This window comes from Streptopelia decaocto (assembly GCF_964273445.1).
Source record: "Streptopelia decaocto genome assembly, chromosome: 25".
Classification (NCBI taxonomy): domain Eukaryota; kingdom Metazoa; phylum Chordata; class Aves; order Columbiformes; family Columbidae; genus Streptopelia; species Streptopelia decaocto.
Window position 1 is genome coordinate 1,629,898 of NC_138680.1, and position 26,320 is coordinate 1,656,217.

General features: G+C 53.0%; 3 protein-coding genes across 5 annotated transcripts in view; 1 reads left to right on the forward strand and 2 right to left on the reverse strand.

Moving 5' to 3' along the window:
• LOC309450129 (tetraspanin-15-like) overlaps nucleotides 1-5,177 on the reverse strand; it is a 76,096-nt gene extending 70,919 nt beyond the window's left edge. For both annotated transcript variants that reach the window (XM_082072795.1, XM_082072794.1), the window contains exon 1: nucleotides 4,976-5,177. The gene's annotated coding sequence lies outside the window, so the exon portion shown is untranslated. The remainder of the gene's footprint in view (nucleotides 1-4,975) is intronic.
• A 184-nt stretch (nucleotides 5,178-5,361) lies between these two features.
• NCAPH (non-SMC condensin I complex subunit H) lies at nucleotides 5,362-14,950 on the forward strand. Of its 2 annotated transcripts, none has more exons than XM_082072624.1 (17): nucleotides 5,362-5,592; nucleotides 5,852-5,945; nucleotides 6,648-6,740; nucleotides 7,554-7,692; nucleotides 8,669-8,787; nucleotides 9,121-9,310; nucleotides 9,882-9,973; nucleotides 10,115-10,320; nucleotides 10,688-10,836; nucleotides 11,333-11,439; nucleotides 11,865-11,987; nucleotides 12,088-12,195; nucleotides 12,819-12,986; nucleotides 13,299-13,415; nucleotides 13,607-13,689; nucleotides 13,983-14,058; nucleotides 14,483-14,950. In XM_082072624.1, exons 1-17 carry the CDS (start codon nucleotides 5,378-5,380, stop codon nucleotides 14,540-14,542), a joined length of 2,139 nt encoding a protein of 712 aa, XP_081928750.1. In that variant the 5' UTR covers nucleotides 5,362-5,377; the 3' UTR covers nucleotides 14,543-14,950. The 2 variants fall into 2 exon arrangements, with proteins under 2 accessions (XP_081928750.1, XP_081928751.1); XM_082072625.1 differs by having other exon boundaries at nucleotides 11,336-11,439.
• Nucleotides 14,951-15,708: 758 nt separating this feature from the next.
• LOC309449976 (STE20-like serine/threonine-protein kinase) lies at nucleotides 15,709-23,906 on the reverse strand. Its single transcript, XM_082072556.1, has 18 exons — nucleotides 23,705-23,906; nucleotides 22,738-22,902; nucleotides 22,558-22,606; nucleotides 22,253-22,402; nucleotides 22,101-22,173; nucleotides 21,274-21,468; nucleotides 20,851-20,932; nucleotides 20,656-20,766; nucleotides 18,725-20,560; nucleotides 18,476-18,606; nucleotides 17,880-18,003; nucleotides 17,547-17,726; nucleotides 17,327-17,456; nucleotides 17,106-17,230; nucleotides 16,854-17,033; nucleotides 16,636-16,761; nucleotides 16,078-16,191; nucleotides 15,709-15,982 (listed from the first exon to the last, which is right to left on the reverse strand). The coding sequence occupies exons 1-18, from the start codon at nucleotides 23,852-23,854 to the stop codon at nucleotides 15,875-15,877; spliced, it is 4,029 nt and encodes a 1,342-aa protein (XP_081928682.1). The 5' UTR covers nucleotides 23,855-23,906; the 3' UTR covers nucleotides 15,709-15,874.
• Nucleotides 23,907-26,320: the final 2,414 nt, after the last annotated feature.

Genomic DNA, 26,320 nt, shown 5'->3' on the forward strand with positions numbered 1-26,320 from the left:
AGCAGGTGAGAGCGATGACAGCTTAAAAAACCCCAAAAAATACCCTGGTTACAGAAGATGAAGGTGTCAAGAAGAAATACAAGCCCTTCCTGCAGCCACAGTCATTCTGAAGAGCAACATTTCAGTCTGAGAAGAGCATTACCATGCAAAGCACCTCCAAAAACATTCTTCTTGTTATTGCCAAGCAGATTGTGCCATCCAGGTTGATTAATAAGGTTTCGGGGAGGTAATGAGAGCAATTTGCAACAGAGGTGAAAGGAGAAAGAGGGAAAAGGAGGGTTTTTCCAAACCACTCCACTTTCTGCCGAGATATTGCAAGAGCAGATAATATCTGTACTGAGGGACGCGGAGTTGATTATTACAAGCTGTTCACTGTCCAAAAGCTTCTCTGATGCATGGCATAATCAAACGGCTGCGAATTTGCATTTAAATTGAGGAATTTTAGAAGCCACAAGCCAAAGAGGAACAGGCCTCTTTGGGTGACACTTGTGGCATCTCACAGCGGAAGATAAAAATTGTGTGCGACTTCAAACCACCCCCAAAGCCTGTCCTAAGTCTCTGAGAGATGTGATTGATATCCACGGGCGAACCGTGCCATTAGATGGGTTTGTGTTGAGATTTTTGTCTTTTTTTCAGCGTTACAAACCTCTCCCCAAAACCCCCACAGCGTTCAACACCTGGATAGAAGCGGCAGGCACAACCCACACTGGGATTTGATCAGCAGCACAAAATAAAGACATAAAACCAGGGAAAGAAGCACACCGGGCACATCTCCAGGGACTTGTGAGTCACTGGAGGGATGGAGCCAATGTCCTCTAGAGCAGCTCTGCTCTGAAATGCTCGCTCAGGATCTGGCAACAAAATCCTCCCTGCGAGGACTTGGCCGTGCGCTGGGCAAGCAGGGAAGCATGGGGATGCAAGTGCTCCTGCTCTGCTAACTGTCACCCTTTCCCCCCAGCACAGGGCACCCTCAAAGGCTTTAGCACCTCCAAAAACAATCATCTGGTTGGCACAAGGACTCAGGGTCCCACCAATTTCCCCCGGGATTGGGGGAATCACCGAGTTTGCTGTCAGAGATCCAGGTCCTTTGTCCCCACTGTTAGCTCTGCCACCAGCCTCTCATTCACAAGCACCAACCTAGTTTAAAATAATCATTTCAAACTGCTAAAAGGCCTAAATTACACAATAAATTCAGCTGCATTAACAAGCCACTGACACAGCCAGACCATCCAGCATCTCTGCAGCAGGTTCCTGCAGTCAGAAATGATTGCCGGTGTAATTCTCGGGGGTTGGTGGTTGCGTCCAGACCAGCCTGCCCATTTTTCTTCCTTTCGCTTGTAAGGGAAAGTTGCCAAGAACAACATGAGCCAGTCGTGTGGGCACAGCCCAAAGCTGGGGAGAGGCACAGTCTCATCTTGCTGCTGCCGGGCCCAGCAGCTCGAGAGGATTTACAGCTCATCACACCCCCCATCTGCTTTCAAGCCCACAATCTTATCCCAATTGCTCCATCGGGACCTTGAGGACTTTTCAAACTGGAAGTGCCAGCCGCAGTGTCTGTGCTACTGATGGCTGACACATCACCGTGTTTGAGGAGTTATTTTTATATTTGAGTTTGCAGCCATTACCGGGGTTGTGAAATCCCAGATTTTATAGCACCGGTGCTTCACCTGGTGATAAAACACAAAAAAATGAGAGCACAAAAGGTCCGACCGTCACTGCTTACTGCAGTGCCTACAAAGGGGGACATCCTGACCTCTGAAGCCCCGAGGGATAGTCCTTTGCACACTGGCCTTCACCAGCGCCAGCACTCAGAGACGCACTCTCTAAAGGGATAAAAAGATCAAAATTATTTTAGCGCAGCCTTCGTTACAGCCCTTTCAGACGTAGTGCTGAGCCAGGGCACAGGAAGGCTGCACAGCAAACACGCCTTCCTAGTAAGACCTTTGAGAAATCAAACCATTTACCTCTGCCGAGGTTTCAACCCCTTCTTCATGCCCTGAGGTACGAGCATGACCAGAAGTAGCTCTGCAGCAATAACAAGGCTGAAAGCAGACAGCGCACTCAAAAGGGCACGTCAGACTGCGAGGCTGACCCTGGGGTGAGCGTCTGCAAAAATAATCTGCACTACAAACCAAAAGCAAGCGCGTTCCTGGTTACTGTCAGCAGCTGAACTGGTATTAAATTGCCTTTTGTTACTGAGATGAGCTACAGTTGTTTGCATAAGAATAGCACCAGTGGGTTAATAAATGCTCCTGTGGCATCTGCCCCAGCACACGGAAATTACCAGATAATCTTTAGTTTATAGAGGGGTTCAACAAGAGGAGACCCTGTTTGTGTGGCATCCACAGCCCCAGCCACTATAGCAGGGTCCCCGGACACCTGCATGCACACGAAAGCACCCCAAACCCACACAGAAGTCAAACTTCAGCAGCCCCATCACCACGGGTGAGCACCCACTGAGTTAAGCTGAGATCGGACGCTCGCAAGGGGGGCAGAGGTCCTGGCAACCCCAGAAGGCTACAAGTTCCACGCTCCCTGGCTCTATTTTTAAGCCTCGCAGCCAGGGAAGATCCTTGTTGCTACGCTACCCGTGTTGTGGGTCCAGAGATGTCAGCACATCCCACCCCAGGACCTGCGGAGCAGCTCAGCAGTTCCACAGACGCAACCAACAAGGTTTCAAGTCCATCACAACAGCTGCAGCAGTCAAACCGCCTCCCCCCTTCCTACTCTTTTTTTCCTAAACGTCCCACCCCCCTCTAGCACTAGGAGACACCCCCCCCGTTGTGTTTGGCACCCCAAAATTCCCCACAGCCCCAGCATAGTGGAAAAGTACCAGCAGCAGTTGCTGCCTGGTGGGCGGAGAGCCCAATTTCCCTCTTAAATTATTTTTCTCAGCTCCCAAAGCAAACCTTAAATGAGCCTCCAGCATTCCCTCCAAGAGCAGGAGAATCCTCCAGTGAACACCCACCAGCAGGTCTGAGTTGTAAATCAAGTTTCCCAAAGTCCTGCCAGTGATTAATTAGTCCTGGAGCTGATCAACAGGGAGCAGCCATTCCTAAAAGTTCCTGTCACAAAGTGATACATTCTCTTAATTTCCAGTTAAATGCAGAGCGCAAATATTTCTGTCCTCACCGGCATCACTAATGGCTGGGAATAATCAAATACTCCACACATTCCTATTGCCACGGCAGGAGTAATTTATTTGGACATTAAAAACCTTCATAGCTCCTTCAGCCTTTCATTTTGGATGTATAGCTGGAGATAATGATTTACAACAGCCATTAAAAGCTTACTATGAGGCTTTTGCTCACAAGAATACACATCACCAAGCATAAGCTGGGTTTTACAGCTTTAGTCTGGCACAACCAGAGCAGATGAGGGAAGAGACCAGACCCCAAGTTATTTGGGGAAAAAAGGAGCAAAATGACAAACCCCACACAAGTCTTGTGGCTTTTAGAAGCACCCTGGGCCTCTGGGGTGCTTGAGCTGCACTTAGGAGCAGACATCAGTCTCCAGTTTCTTTTTTTTGCCATTTTTGGGGTGGCTGGAGTCAGAATGCAGATGATGGCACAGCGATCCCTTGGCTGCTCTGCACGGGGAGCAGGCAGGACTCTGCCAGGGCTGGCTCAGCGGAGAACACGGCGTCTTTCCAATTGAGGAATGCAGTTCAGATCAAACCACATATTATATTTTCCTCCTGCCCCATCCAGCGGTTGAGGCTGGAAAAGCAATTTGCAGTCAGGAAGAACTCAAGATATCAAACTGCAGCAACGTTGCAGCCCCCAGTACCTAAATCCCACAAGAATTATTTGGGGAACTGCTGCTTCACCCCTCTCAGGGCAATGACAGCTAGGAAATACTGGCTGGAAAAGCTTCTCGACCAAGTAGTAGCACTACAAAAAAAGCTGCTCTTCCCTTCAGCTTTATTTTCCCCACCACTCAGCCTTGCCAGAAGCACATAGCTCAGCCCAAACTACTGTCCCTACTAAAGCAAAGAGTTGTCTCCTCTGCCTGTAGCCCAGGCATCATAATCAGGACTCCTCGAATCAGACGCACCAGAACACAGCAGTGCTGGGAAAATAGAAATTTGAGGAGAAACAGCTTTCCCCAGCAAACCTTCCCTGCTAGAAACAAAAGCCATACAGATAACTGGCCACATCTGCTAAGGATCAGGGAAACGGGTGAAAAGATCAGATGAAAATATGGGGGAACCTTCTTGTCTTCATGGGGTGCTGCACACAAAACCAGGCTGCCCTGGGGCAGAACAAGGGCAGAGAAAATTGCTTTTAGGACGCATTATTGGCTTCCCCACTGACCCATCTCTGTCTCCAGCACCACAGGGAAAGCAAAGAGCTGCAACCTGCTCCTGCAGAGCATCTTCCTGGGAGTATCATTGAATCATTCCAGAAGGAAAAGACCTTTAAGACCACTGAGTCCAAGCATTCCCACACCCCTGGCACTGCCCCATGTCCCTGAGAACCTCATCTCTGTCTGTCCAACCCTCCAGGGATGGTGACGCCACCACTGCCCTGGGCAGCCTGTTCCAATGCCCCACAGCCCTTTGGAGAAATGCGGCTGTACTGGGTGGGATGGAGGGATCCAGGGCTGGAGGGACTAGGGATAAGACGTGATCCTGAAACTAAACACTAAGAATCCTCCACCAGCCTTCTGGTGTACCAAAAAGTCCACAGAGTGGCTTCTGAACACACCGAGGGCTCAGATAACACACCAAAAAACACCTGAAGGGCCACAGGGCGCATAGAAACGAACACAGAGAGCTCTGGGGAAGAACAAACAGTGTATAGAGGGTTGGGGGAGCACCAGGAGGTAGCTGGAGCACCCTGGGGCCCTGCAGAGACAAGTGAAGGGCCAGGCACACGGCCCTGAGGGTACTTCCACACAGACACGGCCTCCGGTGGGGGTGACCACAAGGACCCACAGACGGCGGAGAGCGGCTGAGGGGGGCGGGCAGTACCTCAGCGGGACAGCTCTGGCGGCTCTTCCTCCTCCGAGGCGGGCTTTGCCCGCGATTAACCGCTGCAATAGTAGCCCGGGCACCCCCGGCGGTGGGTGCCGCCCCTCAGGACGCAACGCCGGGGCACGGAGGCGAGAAAGCGGCCGGTCCCTGACAGGAACCGCGAGCGAACAACCGCCCGCCGCGGGCGGACTGAGGGGACTCGCCCCGCCCACCGCCGCGGCCGTTACGCCTTGGCGCATGCGCGCTGCTAGGGCGCGCGGCGATTCAAATGCCACGGGGCGGGAAGGCGGAGGCGGAGTTCCGCGCGTCCCATTGGTCGTCGGGCGGCCGAGCCGCGCGGTGTTTGGTGGATAAGGGAGGAGTGGGCGGGGCTGTGGCGCGCCCTGGGGGAGGTGAAGGATGGGCCCGCTCGCCGCTGTCGGGATGAGCGTCGGGACACCCCAGCGGGTCCCGGCCGCGTCCCCCGCCCCGCGGGCACTCGGCACCCCCGTGCTGGCAGAGTGCCCCGGGAACGATGATGAACGGGAGAGGCTGCAGCGCCGGCGCTCTAAGGCCGCCGATCTGCGGCTCGGCAGCATCGACTCGCCTCAGGCTGTCGCGTCACCACTCACCAGGTACGGGCGGGCCCGGTGTGAGGGACTGTGAGGGATTATGAGGGATCCTGAGGGAATATGGGGGGATGTGAAGGACTCTGAGCGGTTATGAGGGATCCTGAGGGACTGTGAGGGGTTGTGAGGAGCTATGAGGGGATGTGGGGGATTGTGAGGGATTCTAAGGGGTTATGAGGGATCCTGAGGGACTATGGGGGATCGCAAAGGGTTGTGATGGGGTACACAGTGGAGGAGGGTCCCCAAAGCAGCGTGTCCCCCCCAGGCAGGTGGAGGCATGGCAGCCGGCCCTCCCCCAGTGGACCAATGCCCAGATCTCGGACCACTACAGCACCTGCCTCAAGCTCTCCACTGAGAACGTGAGTGGGGACAAACGTGGGGAGGACTCCTGATCGCGGCCCCACACACACACCACTTACCCCGGCCGTGGTTGTAAGGCTGTGAGGGATTTTAAACTCCTTGAGCCATGGATACATGGTCATTCTTCTCCTAAGCCCCCTGATCCAAGCCATGGCCAGATCTGGGTTTCTGTTGCTGCCTTCCCAGTGGTAACAAAATAGTATGTGTCAGGGGCCGTATCATAGGGTCACAGAATGGTTTAGGTTGAAGGGACCTTCCCATCTCCTCCGGTGCCATCTTCACCAGCTCAGGGTGCTCAGAGCCCCGTCCAGCCTGGCCTGGGATGTCTCCAGGGATGGTTCATCCACCACCTCTCTGCCCAACCTGGGCCAGGCTTTCACCACCCTCAGGGCCAACATTTTTTTATATCCAGCCTGAATCTCTCCTTCTTTAAAACCATCGCCCCTTGTCCTATCGCAACAGGCCCCACTCAAAAGTCTGTCCCCATCTTTCTTATCAGCCTCTTTTAAGTCCAGAAAGGTGCAATAAGGTCTCCCCAGAGCTTCTCGTCTCCAGGCTGAACACCCCAACTCTCTGAGCCTGTCCTCATAACAGAGGTGTATCCCCGAGGTCCTGTAAATATCCCTGTGGGATGTGGGTTCACACAGTTTTGACAGGTGTCATTTGCCAGAGGATCGGTTCTGACCTGTGTTTTATTTCAGAAAATCACCACGAAGAACGCCTTTGGCTTACACCTGATAGACTATATGAATCAAATCCTCAAGCAAAGGAACTCTGAAGTGACCAACTTCAAGGTAAGTCTTTTACCTGCCTGGTCACGTTGGTGCTTTGTTTCCGACTGGCATTTATCCTAAGGTTTTGTCAACAACAAACCTCAAATAATGCTGAAGGTAACTAAAAATATCTGGTAGAGGCATCACAGCCACTTTTTGCAGAAGCTTAGTGTTGAATCCCTTTGTACCACAGAAATTAAAGGCCGAATACTTTCAGTTATGGTCTTTCCAAAGAGCTTGTTTAAAAATAAGAATTGTGAGGCTTCTAAGGTAAATACTGGGTGTTGTAACTAGTAACAAAAGAAGGCTGGAAAAGAAAGGAAGTGAATGTGGCAAACTCCTGTGCTAAATTTGATCTTGGAGGGATCAGAATAAGAACTTGCCAGGGCAAAGACTCACTTTAATAGTTCGCTGATGCAGGGAGGGAAAACTGGATTCTTAGATGAAAAAACATGTGAACATGGCCTCACAGTGGTTGATGAAACTGAGGAAGGGATGGGAATCAGTGCACAGGTTTTCAGTGAGGGGTCCTTCACCTTCTGGGGTCTGCAATCAAAAAGATCCTTGGCAACTCTTCCGCTTGACCTGTTTTGACTTGGTAATTTAGGAAAATAGTATAATACCAAGAGGAGGAACCCAAAAGGCAGCATGAAGGAAAGAGGCTCTTGGCAGATGCAAATCTGCACTTTTCTGCTTCTCTAGTTGTTCACAATTTTGCTGGTAACACAGAGCATTCAGAAGTACAGTCTGCAGCTTGTCTTCTGCATTTGTGTCTTCTAGATGACACTTTTTACCTTTATAACTAAAAATTGCACCTTTTGTCGCTCCTGGCAGGTGGCGGCTGGCACACTCGATGCCAGTGCGAAGATTTATGCCATGCGCGTGGACGTTGTCCACACAGACACCTACAAAGTGCTTGGAGGCTTGGGCAAGGACTCGGCTCCTACACAAAACGCGGACAGCCCAGAGGAAGGTGTGCTAGTTATTTATGTTCTGTTAAACTGTTCTTCTACCTGCATGTAAGAGAAATGTTAGTGTACTTACATAGCACTGGTGAATTTCAAAACATTTTGTACATCTAGGAGGGTACCATTAACTTCATTTTTCAAGAGCTGGTGTGTGAGCCAACAGAGGCAGGTCGCAGGAACAACCGCAAACCACAGATGCAGCACAAAGAGCAAATTTATTTTCATTGCCTCGCTAACCAGAGGATCTCTGAAAGAAAAGCACCTAAGCTGGGCAGAGGTCACACAAGCAGAGACACAGGCGCTGTTTAGTTCAGTCCTTGTTTAGAAGAACCACAGACCTCATTTTACCTGTATATTAGGGATTCACGCGGGCACAGTTTAACGCACTGCTTTGATCTTTGCCTAAAAGAATTTCAAGGAAGCTTGATAAGGTGCCTTTAAGACTTTCACAGGCCTGTCATCTAAACACAGAGGTTCTACTTGTGAAGCACACAAGACTAAGCAACAATTAGTGTGATACATGTGTTTTTCTACACCCTAGCTGCACTCGCTAGAGTGTATTTTCAGTTATTCTCCCTTATTCCCACACAGCTGGGAAATCCCAAATTACTTTGCCCGAGTCCTTGGGATCTAAGAACCTGAATCTGTTGCTCAGTCCTGTATTTGATTTGATTATTTCACCTGTCAGATTCGAATGCAAACCAAAGGTGGCCTAAACTGAAATATTAAGCATGAAGTGCCTCATTCTTTGCTGTCCTTTGCTTTGAAACACAAATGTGCTGCTAAGATAAAATAGAATGGATTAAAAAAAATGCAGCATCCAGCCAATGAAACATTGGTGGTTTATGCTAATAGATAACTGGGTAACTTCATGCCCACTGGGTTTTTTTTGTCATTTTGGTACCAAAACAATTGAGCTACCCCTCTGTACAGTATTCTAGCAAGTTTTCTAAGTGTAACTTGTTCTTCTTTTTCTTTTAGAGAACAGTCTGGCTCCTGAGGCTGTCAAGAGAGTGCAGACAAAGAAAAAACACTCATTCAAAACCATCGAGCAGAACTTGAATAACATCAATGTTTCAGAAGCCAATCGCAGATGTGAGGTGGGTGGAGGGGGGGCTGCTGTACCAGCTGCGTTCTGGTTGAGGAAAGGAAACATCGCCTCCTCTTTCTCATTTCTATTGTTTTCTTTATTGCGCGTTCCTCTCTTGGGCTCTAACATTCACACGCACGTCTGTGAATTCTGCTATTGTAGCAAGATCGTTCCTAGTCACGTATATTCTGTGTGAGGAAGCTGCAAGAGGCTTCTCCTCACTGAAAAAGATGCATGGGTTGTTTTCCCTTCGGATCTGTACTTGAAAATTTCCCGCAGAGACCTGCTTCACCTGCTCCATCTACTCCATTCCTTGATTCTCCGCTTGTTTCCTTATCTGTAGGTTGATCCCATGTTCCAGAAAACAGCCGCATCGTTTGATGAATGCAGCACAGCCGGCATTTTCCTCACGGGGCTGCGCACCCAAGGCTGCCACAGCAAGCTCCTCTTTGACTTGCACATCGTCCCTCTCCCTTCTTCAGAAACGCCCACGCTGCCAAACTCTGATCCTGTGAATGTGACAGATTTAAAGCGTAAGTGCTGATAATCACTAAGCAAAGGGACCCGTCCAGGCCTTTTGAACCTTTTCATCTCCCAAGCGTGCTCATTTTCGTCTCAGCCAGCTTAACCTGTGCTTTTGTTCACTGCTTGGCTACCACTGCTCTGATCCTGATCAAGCTGAGACTTGTTGCTGGGAAAACAAGACCTTTGTAGGTTTTAGATCACTCTGTGTAGCTTAACCTCTGGGAGGTCCATCACACAGCAAATACGTGATCTGAGCTGTGCAGCAGTTGAGATTAGAGTGCACCAGGTCAAGGACTGACCTTCTGAGAGCATTTTGAGCCTGTGCCTCCTACCAAACCCTGCTGCTCTGAAACAATTCCCAGCGTTATGCCCACCCTTGAGTTAGGGCAGCAACTGAACTCTTCCTTTCTGCAGAGAAATGAGCCCGACTGCTTTGCAGTGAGCCCTGCACTGCCCTACGTGCAAGAAGGGCTGCCTACCTATGTGGCTTTAAGAATGATTTAATCCCTGGCACTTGTTTTAAGTGCTGGTTGCTTAATCCTGTATCTAATCTCTCTCCCTTGCTCTCCCTTACTCTAGCCCTGCTAGCACGGTGCATTGAAAAACTCCCCATCTGCTCTTCGCTGGCTGGTTTCCAGTTTACAAAGTGGGATGCCGAAACCCACGATGAGGTACGTTGAGTAGCTCTGTGCCAGGTGAGATATTTGAGCCAGATTCTGTGCTCACCTCCAAAGCGATCTCCAAGATATGCCAGGTTGTGGGGCCGTTCATACCCTGCAATTTCTTTTCCTGAGCGCTTTCTTCTCCTGCAGTCCGTGTCAGCCCTGTTGGATAAATTTAAGAAGAGCGACCTAGCGTTCGATATGAATGCGGAGGTAGACAGCGATGTGGAAGACTGTGCTGCCCCACTGCCAGATGACGACTTCAGTTGCGACTCGCCCAAGAGCACAGGAGCAGACAAGGCTGGGGAATTCACAGGAAAGCTCACCTCCTTTGGAACAGTCTGCAACAGCAAGATGTAAGTAGTCACTGAAAATCTGTAGCTGGGCTTCAATAGCAAGCGACAACTGGCAGCTCTCTGGGCAACCTTTAATTTGCTGTGTATATGTTTCCCATCTGGCTATAGCTGAATTTCTGCTCAAGTTTCAGGAATGTGTTACAGTAACATCTCTGCCCTCCAAGAGAAGCTTTTCATGTCGTCACATTTCCCCAAAATGAGCTTGTCTGCTCACTCCACTGCCCAGTTTCCAGCCAAAGGATTTGCCTTTGGCAAATCCACCTCTGTTTTGGGCAGACTCCAGACAAACAACACCCCCCGTACCATTCGCTGATTAAAAAGCAGGAGTCCTGGGATGATTTCACTGAGCAACGTGTGCTCTTTCCAGAACCGATGTGGTTTCTCTGGGAGACGGAGACATTGAGACCATGTGCCATCATCTCTCCATGAAACCGGGGGAATATTCGTACTTCAGCCCCCGAACTCTCTCCATGTGGGCTGGCCCAGAGCACTGGCGTTTCAAACCTCGACACAGACGTATGTATTTAGAGACGGCAGCTTGTATGCTACTGCCAGGTCCTGTTTACCTTTGGGGATGGGTGGCAACTGAGTCGCAAAATAGGGACAGAGAGCGAGACAAGCCCACGTGGTGCTTTTCTAGCCCAAGGAAAAGCAGGACTGAGTTCCGACACCACGAAGGCTCTCGGTCACTTGTCAATCCTCTATTTTTTGGGTTTGTTTATGATGCTCAGAGCTGAGGGTGTCTCTCAATGCAGCAATAGGTGACACACAGCTCTTCCTAGCGTTTCCCACTTTCTGTGTAAAAACTGCAGATTAAATTACACTTTCTGCTTCTATACAAAGCTACAGATCCCTTTAAACAGGAAACTGAAAACACCACCGATTGCTTTCCCATAACAAAAGGCAAAGTCCTCATAGGTGACTTCTCTGTGTGGAGCAGATGCTCAAGTTGGGAGCGAGCTTGTTGTCCTTACCTGTCACCAAGCCCTGACAGTTGCCTTCCTTCCTGCAGCAGATGCTGACTCTGAAAAAGAGATCAAGAAAAGGAGTGCAAAGACAGCATTTGAAATAAACTTCGATGAGGATATTGACTTTGATGCACATTTTCGTAGGACCAAGGTACATGTGGAGTTTCTGCTGCTTCCTGCTCTCTCTTTTGCTGTATCAGTCTGACTTGGAACTGTTGTTGGCAAATGGCTTATCTTATACTCCATGAAACCAGGTCTGTAAGCCCAGTTTTTTGGTGTAGAGCCTTCTGACTCCAGGTTGCGTTAAAAGTAAACAGTTTTACCAACCTCGGGGTGGAGAATCAGGCTGGATTCATCCTGGCTTGTGCCCTGGCAGCCCAAGAGATGCTGCAGGTCCCAGGACGCTGCTCAGAAACCACCGGCTGCACTGACTGGACCGGGGTGGGTTTCCTCTTTGGAGACATCTCAGAACTTGTCCCCTTTCAGACAAAAATCTGTGTTCAAACCACTTATTTGCACATTGATCTTTCGAGTAGTGGATAGCTCGTGGGTAATGGCATTTCTTACCTTCCCCAGGCAGCGGTAACTCTTGCCAAATCCATTTTGGAAGGCCAGAATGTGAGGAGCACCACACTTCCCCCAGACTTTAACTATGACCCCAGCAACATGGTCCAGCTGTTCCTCAAACCTTCTGTTAAGGTGAGAAGGAGAAGGAAGAGCAGGCTGGGGATGGATGAAGGAACAAGGGGAAGTATTTAGTGGTTTTTTCCTTTCCTCACCCCTGGTTTTGTCTCCGTAGGTCCGCAGGACGTCTAAGCCGAACAGCTTGATGGATTATGAAGGAGAGATCGGCGAGTACGATTACAACAACCCCAACGACACCTCCAATTTCTGCCCTGCGTTGCAGGTAACAGGAACAAGATTTCTTTCTGTTGCCTGCATTTGATTGGAATAATTTAGGAAGAATCCATGTCCAGAATTAATTACTAGGGAGAAAGAACTGGCGCTGCAGATTACGACAAAGCTGTAGGAGCCTCTGCTCTGTCCCCTCACTAACGATACCAACTAAACTCTCTGCCTTTGGTGTTTGCCGGCCAGTTCGCTGCAGAAACTCCATTCCAGCCTTTTCCATATCCCTGTGTCCTAAAACAGGACTAAATGTCATCGCAGTCATCTCTGCACAGTGAGATTTACTCCCAGTTGTTTCAGGTTCTTGTTGAAGCACATTTCTTATAAAGCTTCAACTTTCCACCAGGCCAGAGCTGCCTTCTGTGTGTTTGTGACAAGTCTCAGCAGGAGAGCCCTTGTCTCTTATCTTTCTGTGTGGAACAGTCTTCTGATATCCTGCGCTCTAGATCTCCCTTGGGTTTAGCCTTAGTCCAGCCTAAGAGGCTAAGTAAGAACTTGTTCCATTGGGAAGCTGGGCAGGTGTCAGCACCCCGCTGTGCTCTTGTTATCTCAGTGTGGGACATCTTTGGCCTCTCAAAAATGTCTCTGAGTGGCTTCACTGCTGGATCTCTTCTCCATCAGGCCGCAGACAGCGATGATGATCATGACCTCGTTGGATTCGTGGGCCAGGCCGGGGTGTTCAACCTCACCGCCCACCCGGAGGGTCGAGAGACTGAGTTCAACGGGGTTGTCGGCGATATCAATATCACGACGTATGGAGAGCTGAACCTCGTTGCTGAGCCACAGAAGGTGAGGATGCGTGTTGTCACCGAGCTGCTCGCTGGGCAGGTCTGGAGCAAAACTTCAACACCTCAGGTGGTTCTGAGTCCTGAGACAGCAGTTTCCCTGGTGCAGGATCTCCTGGGTTTGCTGCTGGACGCTTTATTCCCAGATGAACCCTTGTGTAAGAGGAAGGAATTAAAAATCTAATGTTTAGCAATCATATAGAGTTCACCATTATTCCCCAGGAGAACTGTATCTGATTGTTCCTGTGGTTCTGATCGAAGATAATTCTGCTTCTGCTCGGTTACTCTCAGCTAAGCCTGGGCTCCTTTTCCTCAGGTCAATAAGATAGTGATTCCCTATGCGAAGACAGCCAAGAAAATGGATGTGAAGAGGTTGAAAACAGAGACGTGGAACCTCTTGACAGATGGACAGAAGACAGAAACAGTGACAGAGGTGAGTGCAGGGGAGCCACATACCTCAATAGGCCTGAGATTAAGAGAACCCCCTGCAGGTAACTGCGTTTAACTCCTGCAGAGATGGTATTGGGCAGGTTTAGCAGCAATTCCTCTCTGGAAGTCTTGGTTTTTCTCTGAGTACTGGAGAGCAAAATCAGCCTGAGCAGTGTCTGTGTTTTTGCTAAACAGAAAGGAGATGCAGAGGAAGAGGAGACATCAGTGGTAGTGGGTGAGAAGACACTCAGCGGCCTCGCAAAGGATCTGCTTCACAGGTAGAGAGCCCCAAAAAAGAGGTTGGACTGAAGATGGGGACATTTCAGCTGAGCTGGGGGGCAAACGCCGACCTCTGCTGTGTTTGTAACAACCTGGCAGGGAAAAAAAGAATAAATCTCTTCTCTTGCTCTCTGGGTTTGTGTGGGGGAGCTGCAGCTTGTGTTCAGCTTGGCGAATTCTTTGCTAGTGGGAAGGGAGATGTAGAGAAAACCACGTCCCTGAGGGAGAGCTGATCTGTGGGGACACGCTCCGTCCATCGGGCTGCGGTAACCCCCTCCCGTCTCTTGCGCAGGCTGCCGCTGGTGATGGCCAAAAACCTCTCTGTCCCCTTGGCCTTCCTCTGCCTCCTGCATTTGGCGAACGAGAAGGTGAGCACAGCGCATGGGGGGAAATGCACGGTGAGAGGTGCTGGGTACAGGGCTGTTTTCTTCCAGGGAACACAAATCAGGCTGGTGCGCTGGGAACAGCAGCCTGGGGTTAAGCGCTCACAGCATTTCCAGCCTAACTGCTGTCTGTCCTTCCTTGTCCATGAGTCTGGCAGCAGAGGGGTGAGCGCTTTGTTGCTTGGTGTCGTTCTAAGTGCTGCGAGTGTTTCAGACTCCGAAGCAACAGTCAATGGGACAGTGACAGACAGGGCTGGGGTTGTTCTGAACCTTCATCATGTGGTTTTGTTGGGTTTGGTTGGTTGGTTGGTTGGGGTTTTTGGTTTGTTTCTTTGTTTTTTGTGCCAGGCCTTCAGACTCAGAGAAGAGTTCGGTTTGGTTGAACTTACCTTTACTTTTCTATTCCCAGAATCTGCAGCTGAAGAACACAGAGGACTTGTCTGATGTCCTGGTGAAACAAGGAAACTGAGCCAATGCAGAGCAGCGCTTGGCTTCCCAGCTGACGGCCGCTCACTCCGCATTCTCATCAGTGGCAGCTTCATCTCCTCCCAGCACCGTTGCTGAGAAATCCCACCGGCCTCTGCACCTCAGGGAGACTTTTAAATCAAGGTGGTCCTACGTAAACACAGCTGAACGGTTGCAGCTCTGCCATGTTCGATCCATCAGCTCTTTGCTGGGTCTGGAGATCCTCCATATCACTGTGAACCGCCAGTGCCTGGGAGCAAAAGGCTCCTCAGTCTTTCTGACTCATTCTCAGTCCATGAACTGACTGTTACTTGTCTCTCCAGTTCCTCGTGTAGTCTTATTCTTTCCCTGAAATGATTTGACTTTGTATACTGAGATTAAAGGTAATAAAGTGCAAATTAGAGATAATAAATACTTCGGAGTTGGGACGTTGAGACAGAATAATAGAATCGTATTGGCTGGAAAAGACCTTTAAAATCAAGTCCATCCATAACCCAGCCCCGGCACTGCCCCATGTCCTGAGAACCTCATCCAACCTCAACCTCCCCTGGTGCAACTTGAGGCCGTTTCCTCTGCTCCTGGCGCTTGTTCCTGGGGAGCAGAGCCCAACCCCCCTGGCTCCAAGCTCCTTTCAGGCAGTTGCAGAAGCAGAAAGTCTCCCCTCAGCTCCTGTTCTGTCTGAGGTGATGAGGTAGGACACCAGTGTTCCCAATGCAGCTCCGGCAGGGACTGGAGTGCTTGAGCTGAGCTCGGCTGGAGCTGCTGGGCCACGGAGGTGGCTCAAGGCCCCCTGGGAGGCTGGTTCAGGCCATTAGGGTTAATTAGTGCCCTCGGGGCGCTGATGAGTTTGGTGAGAACAGCTCTGGGCAGGGTGGTGGGGCCTGGACCCGGCTCCAGAGCTGGCTCCAGGCTGTCACCTTGTGCCCAAGGTGGGGCCCAAGCTGGGCAAAGGATGCAAAATGAGAGTTTTTAAGGAAAATAATCACAAACAGGGACTTAATTAACAAAGAAAGGATGTATTTCCTCGAGTTGCCATTCAGCTGAGGGGAGCTCCGTGCAGGAAGCTCCAGCAACGCCCCTGCATCCCCAGCTTTGAGACCGGTGGGGTGACACCCGCAAGGGTCCTCGGGGGTGGCAGCTCCTGCTTCACCCCACCCCTCCGGCACAGTGAGGGGTTTCGGACCCCCACACCACCCCCCGAGATCCGCATCATGTCCTGGCCGGCAGCTGGTCCTTGTGTCACCCTCGAGATCCTTCCATCCCACCTCCGAGCAGAGCTGTGGGACTGTCCCCAGGCAGCTGCCTGTCCCTTGTCCCCAGTCACCCCAGTGTGGTGTCAGGACGGGAGGTGGAAGAAGCGGCTGATCCTGTTTCTGCTGCGGGCGCCGGGCAGCCCTCCCCGCCGCTGCACCAACAGCGAGTTCCCCAGCTCCTCCTCCAGCATCTGGAGGAGAAAAGCATCATGTCCCATGTCACAGGGGCTTGTCCCCCTCCATCGTGTCCTGTGAGATGGGCAGAGGTGGGGGGAGATGTTCTCACCTCCTTGCGTGCAGCCAGGCGTTGCTTCCACTGGCTGAGCTCCATGGCGTGCTCCTGCTCCAGCCGTGCCAGCTGCCTCCTCTCCTGCTCGGCCAAGAGGTTCATCTTCTCACTCTGGGAGAGAAATGGGAAGGAATCAGAAAATCGTTTGGGTTGGAAAAGACCTTTCAGATCATCAAGTCCAACCATTACCCTCACCCCAGCACTGCCCCGTGTCCTGAGAACCTCATGTCCGTCTGTCCAACCCTCCAGGGATGGTGACTCCAGCACTGCCCTGGGCAGCCTGTTCCAATGCCCCACAGCCCTTTGGGGAAGAAATTGTTCCCCAGATCCAACCTCAACCTCCCCTGGTGCAACTTGAGGCCGTTTCCTCTGGGTCCTATTCTGGTTCCCTCAGCCGCTCCCATCACACTTGTGCTCCAGCCCCTCACCAGCTCCATTCCCTTCTCTCAACTTACTCCAGCACCTCAAGGGCTTTCTTGGCATGAGAAGAGTTTGAGGAGGGGTCACAGGGGTGTGGAAGCCCCCAGGGGGACAGTTTTGCAGCCATCCCTGTACCTGCATCTGCTCCAGCTCTGCCAGGCTCTCAGCCTGTTGCTGCTGCAGCTCCTGCATCTGCTGCATCTGCTGCTCCTGCTGCTGCTGCGCTGCCTCTCGCTGCCATCGCTCCTTGTGCTGCAGGAACTGCGGTGGGGACAGCCCGTGTCACCCTCCCCTGCCCCAAAACCCAGAGCTTGCGGCATTTCAGGGACTTTGGGGAAGACAGGTCCTTGTACCTGCTTGGCCCTCTGCTTGGCCCCGCTGGCCTCCTGGCTCTTCAGGTTCTCCTTGAAGAGGGCCAGATGGGTTTTGGCATCGCAGCGTTGGCTTTTCAGCAGCTGGGCCCGTTCCTGCGCATGCTGGCTCCTCAGATCCTCCAGCAGGAACTGGTGGAAGCGCTTCATCCTCTCCATCTCCTGGGACAGGGGCAGGAGGGTGAGCCAGGACCCTACAGAGCCGGGGAACATCACCACCAGTTCCCATTTCACCTTCTCATGGCGCTTGCGGAGCTGCTGCCGCTGCAGCGCATGCTGCTCCTTCACCTGCTGCCCGAAGAGCTGGTACTTCTCCTGGAGGTGCCCCTGCTCCATGCTCCACACCACCGACTCGCGGGCTGCCGGGCAAGACCGCAGTAGCGTCACCACCTCCCAAAACCCCCAACCCAGATCGCGCTGCTCCCCTCCATCCTCCTCCTCCCAGCCCTCTGCACCTCTCCTGAGGCTGTGGATCTTGCTGCTGCACTCCCAATCGATGGACATCATCTTCTTCTTGTGCTCCTGGACAACCCTCTGCAGGGCTGCGTTGAGTTCCTCCTGCTGCTGCTGCAGGAACCGCTGCTCCTGCGGCGAGCGATGGGGGGACTTCATCCCAAAAAACAACCAAGATGGTCCCCAAGCTCCTGGTGGCACCGGCGCTGCCCCAGCCCTCACCTCTCTCCCATTGCCCTTCAGCTCTTGCATCCTCCTCCCACTGTCCTTCTCCTGGAGCAACTTGAGGCGCTTGGCCTCATCCTGCAGCCTTGCCGTGTACTCCAGCTCCTGACGTTCCCTCAGCTGCCCATAGCGCCGCTCCAAGCTCTCCACCTCCCGGTCGTAGAACTCCTTCTTGCTCTGCCACACAGGTATGGTTAACAGGGCTGCAGGGACTACGAGCGGCCACCAAAGCCACCAAACCCACCCAGACCCAGCATCTCAGTGGGACTCCAGCACCCCCTTGATCGCACATCGCTGTCCCGTGGTGACAAGGGACAATGTACTGGTTACCGTCATCTCCTGCTCGATGTGACGGAACATCAGCTCCCGCTGCTGGTGGAACTTCTGCTCCAGCTGGCTCTGGGCTCGCTGCTCCTCCTTCTGCAGCACCCGCAGCGCGCGCAGCTCCTGGCGCCTGAGGGTTCGGGGAATCATAAACTCAGAGAATCAATTGGGTTGGAAAAGACACTTAGGGTAATTGAGTCCACCCATAACCCACCCCCGGCACTGCCCCATGTCCTGAGAACCTCATGTCCGTCTGTCCAACCCTCCAGGGATGGTGACTCCAGCACTGCCCTGGGCAGCCTGTTCCAATGCCCACAGCCCTTTGGGGAAGAAATTGTTCCCACATCCAACCTCAACCTCCCCTGGCGCAACTTGAGGCCGTTTCCTCTGCTCCTGGCGCTTGTTCCTGGGGGCAGAGCCCGACCCCCCTGGCTCCAAGCTCCTTTCAGGCAGTTCAGAGATCAGAAGGTCTCCCCTCAGCTCCTGTTCTCCAGCTGAACCCCCCAGGTCTCCAGCACCTTCTCCCCTTTGCCCCTGGTCCTCCTCAGCCAGAAATGGGTGGGAGAAGCCCAGTGGCCCCCCCCCCCACCATCATCACTCACCGAGCCGATCGCACCATCTCGTCCCTCGCCCCAGCCTTGCCGACGGTCCCGGCGGTTGTCACGCTCACCTCCTCCCCATCCACCACAAACCTCCGCGTTTTCTTCACCGTCCTTTGGAGCGACGCAGGTTCCTGTGACCAGGAACAAACCGTTTGAGCTCAGATGGCCAAAAACGACCTAAACCCAACATGGGATCCCATGCAATGGGGGAGCAGCTTCACATGGTCACGTCACCTGAAAACTTCTCACCTTCTGGGCTTCTCCAGCTGAGGGAAGAGGTTGTGCTGCTGCAGGAAGTGGGTTTGGACCCTCTACCCCTGCAGGGCTTTCCCCAGGGGACCGCTCCTCTCCTTGCTTTGCCGTGATGGATGGACCTGGTGTAGTCCCTGCATCCCATGCTGCCCGTGCCTGGGAAGACATGCGGACAAGGCCACCAAAGTTCATGGTCTTCGTGGCCTTTGGATGTCCACCAAAGGTCTCCTGGGGCTCTGGTGCTGCTCCGTGACCATTCAAGCCACCCATCCCCTCTCCAGGTTCATCTCTTGGTGGTTCTTCAGGAGCTGGAGTAACCTGCACCCCATCTTCTCCAAGCTCTCCATTTCCAGCTCGTCCTTCCCATCCATCCTCAGGAGCAGCCCTTGGCTGGTTTTCTCTGGGGCTGTTTTCCTCTTTCTCCTCCATTTCTTCTCCAACAAACCCTGCGATCTCCATGAAGGATGAATCCTCTGCTGGATTTTGGGCCTCCTCACTCACAGGTCCTTCTCCTGCAGGTTCTGCCTCTGGTTCCTCTCCATCCAACATTGGTTCTTCCAGGCTGGCTCCATCTTCCACTGGTTTACGGTCTCCAATCAAACGCCCATTTACAACATCCTCTTCCAGTTTAACTTCTGCTGGCACCAGGGCTTCCTCAGGAGAAGTTTCCACCCCAGTTTCAACATCATCTGCATCTTCCTCGTCATTCCTCCCCACCTCCTGCTCAACCAGGTCCAGGACCTCAGCAATGGGCTCACACATTATGGAGTTTCTCTCCCCTTTGTTCCTCTCTCCATCCAGGGGCTCCTGCCATCCCTTGAGCACATCCAACCTCATCACTACCTCCTCCATCACACTGGGCATCAGTGACCCCTCACCCACTGGCACCCTCTGCTCCATCATCTCAGTCTCCCCAGCAACCTCAGGTCCCACAGGTGCCCTCCCTGCTCCATCACCATCCTCCCCAAGGCCATCTCCATCCCCAGAGGAGCCAACCTCAACCCTCAGGTCTAGCAATGACCGAGGAACCCGCTGCTGATGCTCTGCCAGCGACTTGAAGCTCTGGGTTTTGGTCCCCAAGGTCCACAGGTCCAGGGCTGCCACCAGCTGCCCTACGGCCAAGTCCCTGTCCCAGTCCCTGGTCACAGGTGTGAACAGGGCCAGTGACCATAAAGTAGAATCTCTGCTTGACTCAGTGTTGTCATCGCTTTTGGGGATCAAACCAGGGCTCGGTGGGACTGTAAGATGTCCCTCCATGGATGTTTTGGTCACCAGTGATGGGTTGGGACATTGGCTTTTCTCCTGTGACTCCACCTTGGGTCCAACCTGCTCAACCTTCATTTCTTGCACTTCAGCAAGGTCTCCTGCCCGCTGTGGCCCCAAGGGGAGCTCGGTCACATCACAGGCGGTCCCCAGAGGGTTGGTCTCCTCCTCTTGACACTCTTGAACTTCTCCTCCTGTTTCTGCTGGGGCTGATGTCCCTTGAGGAACATCCAGCTCCATGATCTCCAAGCCTCTTGGCTCTGCCTCACGCTGCTCCTTGGCTCGTTCTTGGGGCTTCAACTCCCCAAATAATGATCTGCGCCGCAGCAGCTTCAAGAACTCAGACGGACGTTTCACAGGGACCCTCATGGAGCCCACGGGCCCGGGCAAGGACTTTCTCATTTGCTTCAAGAAATCGGATGCTCTTTTGCTCCTGGGCTCTGCCACCGCTTGGACATCAGATGGGACATCCAGCTCCTCAAGGACTCTCCCCACAGCATCTGGGGGCTGAAGATCCATGTGACCCCCTGGAGTTGGGGGGCAGGAGGAGTCTCCATGCTCCTGCCCAGGCTGTGGGGTAGACAACATGGGAAGAGGTGAAGCTCAACGAGCTTATGGAAAGAGTTGGAGGGATCTTACACCCCAGCCAACCTCTCCTCACGCACCAAGGCCACTGGACCTTCCTCCTCATCCTCTTCCTCCAGCACATCAGCCCGGGCTTCAGCCACCAGCTCCCGGAGTGGCCGCTTGTCGGAGATGCCCACGACGAAGGGGTGCTGGGTGGGAGGGATGGGGGTGAGCAGGGATGGCACCAGGGGTGGTCCCACCACCCTGGGCAGGTGACAATGGGTGCGACCCACCTGCAGGAGCTGGCTGGCCGACCACCGCGCCTCAGGGCTCTTCTCCAAGGATTTCCTCAGGAAGTCCTTGAAGTCCTCAGACCTGTGGGATGGTCCTTGTGAGCACACGGCGCCCGAAGCTCCTTGTCACCACCAGTGTGGACCCCACAGAGGTTGGGGTGATGCTAGGGACACCCAGACGCTGCTAGCACCTTGACAGGAGGTCCCCACCATGGTTCTGCCCACCAGGGTCATCTTCTGGGCGCAAAGGTGGTGTGATGGGAACCTCATGGTGTCACCTCCAGAGCTGGGCTTGGAGGAATCATGACTTATGGTCCAAAAAGCCATCCTAGCTGCCCAGACATGGCTTCAAGCAGGAGCTGCCACATGGGACAACTTCTCCACCAACATCAGCTTTGGGATGATGTCTCCATGGGGACTCACCATCTCTTGGGGTGACGCAGGGTGGGTGGTTGGGACTTGGCGATCCTCAGCAGCACCCGGAGGGGGTTCAGCTCATGGTAGGGGGGCTCCATCTCTGCCATCTCGATCAGTGTGATGCCCAGTGACCAGATGTCAGCCTTGTAGCCATAGGGGTTCTCCTTGGACGTCTCGCACTGCACCACCTCCGGGGCCATCCTGTGCAGGGGGAGAGAATAACAGGACCACCCTGCCCTGGGCTGGGGGCTGGTATGTCCCCATGAAACCAAACCCGGGTGCCAACCCCTCCAGATACAACCCTATATGGAAAAGAGCTGAGATTTGACCTCAACTCTTCCAAAGCTGCCTCAGGAGGAGTTTGTACCCACCAGCACCCCATGTGTCATAGAATCACAGAAGCATTTTGGTTGGAAAAGTCCCTCAAGCTCCTTGAGTCCAACTGTTACCCCCACCCTGGCACTGCCCCATGTCCTGAGAACCTCATGTCCGTCTGTCCAGCCCTCCAGGGATGGTGACTCCAGCACTGCCCTGGGCAGCCTGTTCCAATGCCCCACAGCCCTTTGGGGAAGAAATTGTTCCCCACATCCAACCTCAACCTCCCCTGGTGCAACTTGAGGCCATTTCCTCTTGTTCCTTGGGAGAAGAACCCTCATGCTACTGAGAAGCCCACCCTGGAGCTGGTGTTGGCTGGAGGAGGAAAGATCTGGATCCTTGAGATGCTCCTGGTGCTGAGGAGCAGGTTCGGAGCATCCGCAGGTGGAGCGGAACACCTGGGCTCCCCCAACCCCCCAAAATCCCAGCACCCCCAGGGATTCCCGCCCCACACCTACCAGTACGGGGTGCCAATGAAGGACACGCGGCGCTGGACTGTGCTGGAGTTTTTGGCCGAGACACCAAAATCAGCTGCAGAGTGGAAAGCGGCGGTTGAAGAGGATCCATGGAGGGGGTCAGAGCATCCCTGGGGTGTCACCCCAAGACTCACCCAGCTTGACGTCCCCATCCAGGGTGAGGAGGACGTTGCCGGCCTTGACGTCCCTGTGGATGATCCTGCGGCCATGCAGGTACCGCAGCGCCAGCAGCAGCTGCTTGCAAACCACCTGGATCTGCTCCTCCGTCAGCCCCTTCTCCAGCTCTGCCGGCAGCGCAAACGAACCCCGACCACTAACGATGCTCCTGCCCCAGCACCCCAACCCATCCTCCTTCCTGGAGATGCCAGGATTCCTTTCCATGCTGTGAAATTTGGCAATCCCACCCCAAACCAGTGCGAAAAAAACCCCATTTATTTACCCAAAATTGCGGCATCCACGGCCCCTCCGGGACAAAACTCCACCAAGATCTGCAGGGAGATGTTTCCCACCCTGCTCTACAAACGTGTCCCCTCCAACCTGAGTCCCCCCCAGCCCTGAGATGCTGGTGGGACCCCAGTTTATGTCCAGGAAGTGGGGGGACCAGCACCCCCCAGCTCACCCAGAGCCGCCCGTCCCAGTAGAGCGCGTCCAGCAGCTTGGTGATGTTGGGGTGGTCACAACAAGCCAAGATCTCGATCTCCACCACATAATCCTCCAGCTCCTCCTCGCTGGGGGTGTCGATCACCTTGGCGGCCGCCAGCACCCCCGTCACCTTGTTCTGCGCCTGGGGGAGACATTTCGAGGGGCAAATCAGGGGGTACAAAAGGAGCATCCCAACAGTTTTTGGTGAGGGGGAAGCTTGGACCTGCCGCATCCCTCCTTGGGTGCTTGGTGCCACTGAGCCAAATGCCAAGGACAGACATGGGGACGTCACTGTCACCAGGATGTGTGGCCAATGTAGTGGCCCCAGTGTGGCTGTGCCACCCGGTGCGTGTGTCCCAGGGCATCCCAAAACTCCCCATCAAGGTCCATCCTCCCATGGATGTGATACAGCCCTACAGGGGCTCAGCTACACCCCCAAAGGACAATTTGGGGGTTCCACAGAGAAACGCCATCCTGTGAGTGATGCTGAGGCATCCGGTTGCCCCCAAAAAGGCCGGAGAGGGACGAGGTGATGGGTTTGGCCAGGACAAACCGACCAGGACAGGGACCAGGACCATCGGGGCCACCAACCCCGGAAGGCGGCTGCTGCCGCGGGGTGATGAACGGTGAATTTGGGTTTCCTGTCGTGCTCTGTGTCGCGGTTTCGGAGAAAAACATCCCCAGCTCAACCCCCGCGCTCCAACCGAGGGGCCAAAACCCGCCAACAAACGGGGTGTCCCCAGAGCCCCTGCTTGTCCCCATGTCAATGGTTGGGGATGGGCTGAGCCAGCACCAGGTGAGGCCCCCACCATCCTCTGCTGGAAATTTGGGGCTGTTTAGAAGCTTTTTAGCTTTTTACATGACAGAAGCAAAACCAAAAAAAGTATAATAAAACATCTGCAAGACCCTCAGGGCACCGGCAGCATTTTGGGGTGTTTTCCTACCTTAAAGACCTTCCCGAAGGCGCCGTCCCCCAGCTCGCCCAGCACCAGCCAGGTCTCCTCAGGGTCGACGTCCCTCTTGACGTGCTCGTACCACCTCGGCGGCCGCTTCTTCTTCTCCGACAAACCAAAGAGCCGCCGCAGAAAAGCCATGGGGCCACCTCCATGCGGGGCCAAAGGGGGCGGCTGGGGCTGAGCTCCTTCCCCCAGCGCCCTCGCAGCCTTCGCGGCTCTTCCTCCTCCTCCTCGCGGGCAGGAAGGGGCCGAGCGCCGCAGGATGTGCCGCGAGGTGGAGGTGCCGAAGAGAAAATCCAATCACAGGATCGTTTTGGTTGGGGAAGACCCTCAAGATCATCGAGTCCAACCATAACCCACCCCCGGCACTGCCCCATGTCCTGAGAACCTCATGTCCGTCTGTCCAACCCTCCAGGGATGGTGACTCCACCGCTGTCCTGGGTTCCAATGCCCAACAGCCCTTTGGGGAAGAAATTATCCCAAATTTCCAACCTTAATGTCCCCTGGCACAGCTCAACACCAATTCTCCTCATCCTAAAAGGTGTTTCTCTCCTTGCCCATCACATCCACCCTTGGGTGTCTCCAGGTGGGTTTGTGGTCACCCAAACATGCCACCCACACCCCTCCCAGAGCCCCAGGTGGGGTCTATAGGGTCCCTGGGTCTATAAAGGACCCCTATATAGTCCTTTATGGTGATGGATGCTTCTATAGGTGCCCAACCTATTAATTTCCACCCCCCTATGCCCCCCACATGCAGCAGAAACAGACCCTAAGGCTGACCTGAGATTAAATAGGTCCCATAGGTGCTGGACACCCCAGGTGGAGGTCGCTAAGCCTCGTTAGTGCCTCATTAACTCATTTTCTCCTGGAAAAAGGCTCATGGTCAGGCTGGTGTTCAGCCCTGTCACCCCCCCGTGTTGTGGGGGTGTGAGATGTTGACACCCCGGTTTGCAGCCCGTTTGGATGGGGTATTTCAGAACCCTGTAGCCATCAGGTTCAAGAGCTCACCAGTTGGTAACTGGGGTCCAACTGGGGCCATGATGGGAATGTAGTAACGATTTTCAGTTCTCCAAACTATTGTTACTATTACGGCAGCCAGGCTGCAATTATGGAAACAGAAAATACTCTAAAATCGTCCTTTTTTAACCACTTGTCTCACCCCAGACGGATTCCCATAAAGAGATTTTAAACCATATGTTGACCTAAAGAAAATGGGAAGAGCAACAGTCACCCCCAAAGCATCAGAAGATATTTAACATTCCAACTTGTTTTCACACGGACCAAAAAACATGCAAAAAAATTGAATATATTTCACTTTCCATTTGGTTATCGCTTTATTCAGCTGCAAATGATCATTGACACTTTAAAAGCCATTTTTAATATAAGTACCAAGGCCTTGTATTGGTTCTGCAACTGTTTTATTTTCATAGAATGCTGTTTAATTGTATTGGGTTTTTTTGGGGTGTCATCAATGGGGGGCACCCAAACCGCCCCCCAGCACCTAAAAACATCCATCCCTGGTTACTCCGCTAAATCAAGGGGGTTTTACCTCCTAAATAATAACCCCCCCACGCCGGTGTGTGCGCAGCATCTCTCAGCGCACGTGAGGCTGTTTTCATAGCGATCACACCGCTTAATCACGGGGTAATTAAATCCAGGGAGTTATTTTACAGCTTCATATTCGTAATTTACAGATCAGAGCTGCGTCTTTGTACCTTTGAACCCAAAGGAGGAGGGTGCTGGCCATCCCCAAAACCCCAAATTCCCAAACCCCCCTGAGATAACAAACCCTTTTGCCGCAGTTTGTGCCCAAAGGGGGTGTCGGTGATGCTGGTGCCAGCGATCCAGATTTGGCTCCGTTTTTCCTTCTTTTCCTTTTCCATCATCTTCTTTTCCTTTTCCATCATCTTCTTTTCCTTTTCCATCTTCTTTTCCATCTTCTTTTCCTTCTCATTTTTAGCAGAACCCGGTGCTTGGTTTTGCACCCTGGCTGAGCCCTGATACCTTTCATTGCACCGATGGCCACCGTCACCCCACCGACATCTTCCCCTTTTCCCCTGGCATCTCTTACATGAGATTGAATAATAACCCCCCCGTGCTGGGGAGAAGCTTCTCCTGCTGGAAAAAAGCCCTGAAATTCAATATATTTCCATCCAGAGCTGATGGTGAGTCCCTCAGCTACCGTGTGAAAGGGGAAACTGAGGCAGGACTCAGCTACCCCCCCGCCCCGGCTTCAGACCCCCCCATTCTGCTCAAATAGAAACCAGAGTCAGGAATAGAAACCCAAGTGGTTGGGGTTTTTTTTGTTAGTTTCTTTTGCTGTTTTCATTAAATCATGTTATTATTAAGTTAAAGGCGGGTGTGTTCCTGGAATGAAAGGGTTAATGTCACCCCCTTTTCTAGCCCCGTGGGGGGGGAACAGGAGCCAGATGTCCCCCCAATGTCCCCGCGCTGCTCCTGTCTCTGATTGTTGGCCAAAAATGACTCAACGGGGGATTTTTCTCTTGTTTTGGGGAGGCTCTTTCTTAAGGGGGGGGGATTCTCAGGGGGCACCCATGGGTGCTCTCCAGCAGCGCCAGTCCAGCCCCAACTGTCCCCCACTTA